General features: G+C 40.1%; 1 protein-coding gene across 1 annotated transcript in view; it reads left to right on the forward strand.

Annotated features, from left to right (window-relative positions):
• LOC109302288 (gamma-aminobutyric acid receptor subunit gamma-3) overlaps positions 1 to 5,733 on the forward strand; it is a 360,992-nt gene that overhangs the window by 309,177 nt on the left and 46,082 nt on the right. The window contains exon 5 of the mRNA XM_019523850.1: positions 5,002 to 5,154. Coding sequence (XP_019379395.1) covers positions 5,002 to 5,154 — 153 coding nt within the window. The remainder of the gene's footprint in view (positions 1 to 5,001; positions 5,155 to 5,733) is intronic.

The raw sequence follows: 5,733 nt of genomic DNA on the forward strand, positions 1-5,733 counted from the left end.
CCTGTTTCCCCAAGCACTACCAGGAGTGACTAGAAATAACAGTCACAAGCTGGCAGAGGGTAAATTCAGATTAGACATCAGGAGGCACTACTTCACTGTTAGGGCAGCTAGGACCTGGAACCAACTTCCAAGTGAAGTGGTGCTGGCTCTTTCCCTGGGGGTCTTTTACACAAGGTTAGATGAACACCTTGCTGGGGTCGTTTGACTCCAGTACCTTTTTCCTGCTAAGGCAGGGGGGCGGACTTGTTGATCTGCTCAGGTCCCTTCCAACCCTACTAACTATGAAGAGCAAATTGGCCTCTTGCCAGGTGCTACTTAATACAAATAATAGCTGTGTTTGTACTCGTGTGTTGGCCAATAGCGTAACTAGGGGTGGGGCAGAGGGACATTCATCCCAGGTACTAAGTTAGGAGGGGTCCCAGAATCACCCCTACACCACCCCACAGAGTCTGTTCCACAGCAGCATACCTCCAACCACAAACTCCAAAACAGTCCCTGGTTACTGGTCTTGCTACTATTCTAAGAGCAACAGCCAGGGCAGGCAGAGCAAACAGCAGTGGCAGGAGCAGCTCTGCCAGGGACTGTTTAGGAGTTCCTGTAATGGGTAAGATTGCTATCCCACATGCCCTCGCCCCATCACAATCCATACCCCTCCACTCAGGACCTAGACCCCCTGCCCTGGCTCTTGAGCCTCCCCTGCTTCTCACCCTCACTCTCAAAGCCATATATTCCCCCAGCCCCCAGCTCTTGGAAATTCATGCTCCCCCACCCACTCTCAGAACCATGCACCCCTCCTACTTTCCCATAGGGTTTGCCCCAGGTGCAAGCTCTCCTTGTTACGGCACTGTGTTGTCACACATAGCAACAAGGATGCTCTCTATTTTACCTTTCACCATTCCCAGATAATATCTTCTTGAGGAGAACAAGATCGAACCTAAAAATATAGCACTATGACCTTAAGGAAGGGGAGTTGTTTTCCTTTTTAGAGGGATTTGGGCTTGCCTTTGGATATGTTTTTTCTCAAGGTTCCTGAAGCTTCTTTTTAGTTTTATTATTTTCTGTGGTTTTGTTCTCCCCTATGCAAGAATAGCATCCTCAAACACAGCTACCCTTTCATTCTCTCTTTGAAACTTTTCCCTTCGCTTAGCCTGATTTTTTACACTAAATTGTTTATATCTGTGCCTATACGTCTGCTTATCATCTTACATCTACAGTATTGCCCATGTAGGCCACTGTATCGCTTCTATCTGTGCTGCAGTCTATATTCATGTATTCATTCCTTCCAGCTTCAAATATTGTAGTGCCATATTCCATTCTTGACCACAGTACTTAGCTCTTATGGACAGAAAACAGACTTTTTTTTGCAGAATATTTTTTTCAGAAGGAAGGGTGGACAAACAGCCTATGTGCAGTCTATTTGCAACATATCCACTGGCCCCCTATTAATTTCCAAGTTCAACATGGTTGCCTTTTATTTTTAAAAGTTCTATTGCACTTTCCCCAGCCTCTTTAAATAATGTTATCTCTCTCAGCTTCTCTTCATTGTTTTTATCATCTTCTCTTTCTCTTTATTAAATGTGTCAATTTCTCCCATGTAGCTCCTTCATGCATTCCCTTTTGGGATGTCTCCACATTATCAGTTATCCATTAATCATGCATACTTTATTTATAAAATATGTTTTTCACCTTTTTTCTTTCACTTTCTTTTAACTTGGTTAAAGGTTATTTCACTATTTTTCTCACTTGTAATGCTTTTAGGGACCATCTGCATGAAAGACATTTCACAAAATTTAATATAACCAATGTAATCTTTAATCACAGCCAAAAAAACATTCAGTGTCTTACAAAGCATTTATTCATATGCTTTCTGTTATTAGAAGATTATATGCATTTTCCTTATTAGACTTTAATCTGCCTCAACTTTCAATGAACCATTATGCTTCTACATGAGAGAATAACAGAAATACCTCCAGGGATTTGTTCATCTGTGCCACCATCTCATTCATAGTCATGTGGCAGTGAACTGTTCCAACACTGATTAAACAAAATACTACAAAGACCTGAAAGGATATTGTAGTTAATTGTTTTAAGGTAAATCACCTTTCTGGGCTTTTGTTTGTTTGTTTGGGGGTAGGAAGAGAAAGAATAGAGGCCTCATATCTATGGTGTTGTCAACATTCCCATTTGGAAACAGAATTTTTTAAGGAAGTAGATTTTTTTTTACATCAGTTTGCATTTGAATTTTTAACAGAAGGATCATCCTTTTTCAATGTGGTCTTAGCAGCACAAGAATTAACCCTTTCTTGGGAGCTCCAGGAGGGGAAAAAAAACCCAGACAATATTGAAAATAGCTATGTGTCTGTCTGTTGCTTCTTTTTTGTTACGTTCCATTCACACTGGCCAACATTAAAAGTTTTGTTTGAAGATAGTAGATAGAGTATTGACCTAGGAGTCAAGAGACCAGGTTTCTTTGTTGCTGACTAGCTATGTAACTTTTTTGGACAAATCACTTCAATCTTTTGCATTTCCATGTCCCAGAAAGACAAATGGGTAGGAAGTATGATGCCAAATCTCATTTTAAAAATCCCCAAAGGCACATATGTGCATCTTTAAGTGTGTATATGCCTTTAAAAAACATGGAGAAAGTGATCCTTACCATCCTTTTGAAAAGGCTTTGAGATTTGAGAATTACATGACAGCTAAGTATTTAATTACTGGGAAAAATTATTAACTTGCTGCACCTGTCAGGATCAAGTCATTTACTTGCATGCATCTCAAAGATATGCAAATTCTAGTTTCAACACTTTACAGAACATTAAGAAATACCAGAAATATAATAATGATGGCATCATATATTTGACTAAGCCACATGAAACATTCATTACTAAATTGGGGATATTGAAATATTATCAATACCAATGTTTAATATTATATTAAGGCTCCCTGGGAGACTGGGCTATACTGTGTCACATGATCATGTGGCAGAAACCGTGGTGTGAGGCTGAAGATGTATCTACAGTGCAACAAAAGATGTGTCCTTAATAGAGGTTAAAGTAGGAGTGAAGACAAAGTAGTTTGGGTAAGCGCATGTTGAAATCTACTGAGGAACCATAATGTCACCGTTATTTTAATCCAAATTAAATTATTTGGGTTAGTTAAACAGGGAATGAATAGAGTTTCTACCAATTGAGCTTTCAGTGTCAATGAATGAGTTATAAACTTTTGGAAAGGGAGCCTGTGTGCCTCATCTCTCATAAAGCAATGCAGAAATCTAGAACACTTGGTTCAGAAATGATACCTTTTCTTAGACCAACTAGGAAACTGGAAAAAAAATTCTGCAAGCTTTCAGGCTCAAATGTCCTTATAAACATCATTTTTCCACAGAGGGGGCTGGAGATGGAAGTCTGTCCCTCTGGGTCCATGAGGGTGTCTCTGTGAGTTGTTCTGAGGTGCTCCTTGTTGTGTGGATCAGGTAGGATTCCTTTCCTGGATGTGTCAGATGGCAAGCAAGAAAATTTAAAAATCTTTCTTGTTGTTTTCCAATGAAGTTTAAAATCCAAAATCAGCTAAAATTTGGCATCTTCCATGTTTTAGGGAAGTATTTGGTAGCCATGTTGGTCTGAAACAAAAAGAAATGCAAAAGTCTAGAACTCTTGGTTCAGAAATGATACCTTTTATTAGACCAACTGGGAAACTGAAAAAAAAATATCTTTTTATGTAAGCTTTCAGGATCAAATGCCCTTTATTAGGCTCTGGGAAAATTAAAGATTCCTTTACCTCCAGGGAAGGAATCCTACCTGATCTATACAACAAAGAGCAACTCAGAACAACTCAAAGAGACACTCTCATGGATCTCTGGGCTTCTGACAGACTTATGTCTCTGGCTCCCTCTATGCAAAAATGACATTTATTTCCTACCTATGGGGACTTTTCACTATCTTTAATTTTCCCAGAGCCTGATAAAGGATGTTTGAGCCTGAAAGCTTGCAGAAAAAAGATTTTTTTTTTTTTTTTTTTGCAATTTCCTAGTTGATCTAATAAAAGGTATCATTTCTGACAGGAGCAATGTGTAGGGGGTACACAGGGGTGCATGTGCACCCCCTGAGAGCACCGGTGCACCCCCTGTCAGGTTGCTTTCCCTGTGTAGCTGGTGGGCAGGGGGGGCAGGTAGGAGCACCAGTGCCCCCCTTGCGAGCACTGGCCGGGGAGCCAGGCCACCAGCAAAAGTGGCTGTACCACTTCCAGAAGTGGCCGTGGGAGTTCGGGAAGTGGCACGGCCACTTTTACGGTGAGTGAGATCAGCCATGAGGGACTTCCCCACCCCCAGCCAGCGGGATTGGCCACCAGGGGACCTCCCCCAGACAGCAGGATCGGCTGATTTGGGACCCCTCCCCAGTTGCTGACTGGTGTCGGGGGGGCATGTGCCCCCCCGACTCAAGAGGGACCAGACACCCATGATTTCCAAACCAAAGGTTTTTGCATTTCTTTTTGTTTCAGACCAACATGGCTACCAAATTAATCTCTCATAAAGATCCAAGGAACTTATTTACTGCTTCAGAAGGGACTATTTGAAGCCAGCCATACTTGAATTTTGGTATTAGAGTGGAAGGGGAAGGGAATTGGAATGAAACAGTTGCTGAATTTGAGGAAGAATGGTAGTTTGATAGTTCTTGTCATAGATTCCAATGGAAGTTCCAGTCCTCAGGTAGCTGAGATGCCTTTGGAAAACCTAGTCATGAATATCAGGTGATGGGGGATTCTCTTTTCTATGTCACACCAGCTGTCCAAAAAATGACATTATCTACCAAAGAGATAAGAAAGAAAATTCTGCCTAAACTCGTAATTCCTTTCCATTGCACATCAGTATTAGTGCACTGATGCACTAATATGATGAACACATGAAAATATTTGATATGCTTAACATTTTGTAAATTTTATTCTAAAATTGATCAGTGGCTGAACTCATCACAATATCATTTTTTTTCTGTACTACTGTTACAGGTGATTACATAGTCATGACGATCTACTTCGACTTAAGTAGAAGAATGGGATACTTCACTATCCAGACATACATTCCCTGTATATTAACTGTTGTTCTTTCCTGGGTGTCATTCTGGATTAAAAAAGATGCCACACCAGCAAGAACAGCATTAGGTAAGATTTTAATCATTTCCCTTTATGCTATGTCTGTGTGCTGCCATTTGAAAATTACAGCTTATTTCCAAGCAGAAAAATAATGGTTATGAGTACCACACATGTCCACCTCCTGCAGTCCTGAAAACTAGTCACTGAAAGAAACTTTGGAATTTAGCTTTTAAAAGGGCAATTTAAATAAACTATTTTTCCACCAAACAAAATTACACTACCACCTATTTTAGTTGCAACATATCCCAGAATTAATGGTTTCCTCTTTGTTCCCCCTGTGGTATTCTAATAACATTTCTGACTCATAATCATAGTTGACGTCTTCCTTCCCTTTTTTTTCAACTTGGTCCCTGTGTCTGTTTATATTTATAACATTCCTATGAAACTGGTAATGTTAAATGTAATAAAACAAATTTATCCAAAAAAATCCGCTTAAATTCACATTTAGGTACCTGTTTTCATGGGTAGTGGAAACCTGCAGCTCCAAATTGCCTCAGAAAAACAGGCTGCTGGCATAAGTGTAGATTTAGGTGATGAAGTTTAGGCTACACTTGAGATTTATGACCATTTGTTTTAAAATAGAATATA

Source organism: Gavialis gangeticus, unplaced genomic scaffold, assembly GCF_001723915.1.
Source record: "Gavialis gangeticus isolate Ggan-Ray unplaced genomic scaffold, GavGan_comp1, whole genome shotgun sequence".
Taxonomy (NCBI): domain Eukaryota; kingdom Metazoa; phylum Chordata; order Crocodylia; family Gavialidae; genus Gavialis; species Gavialis gangeticus.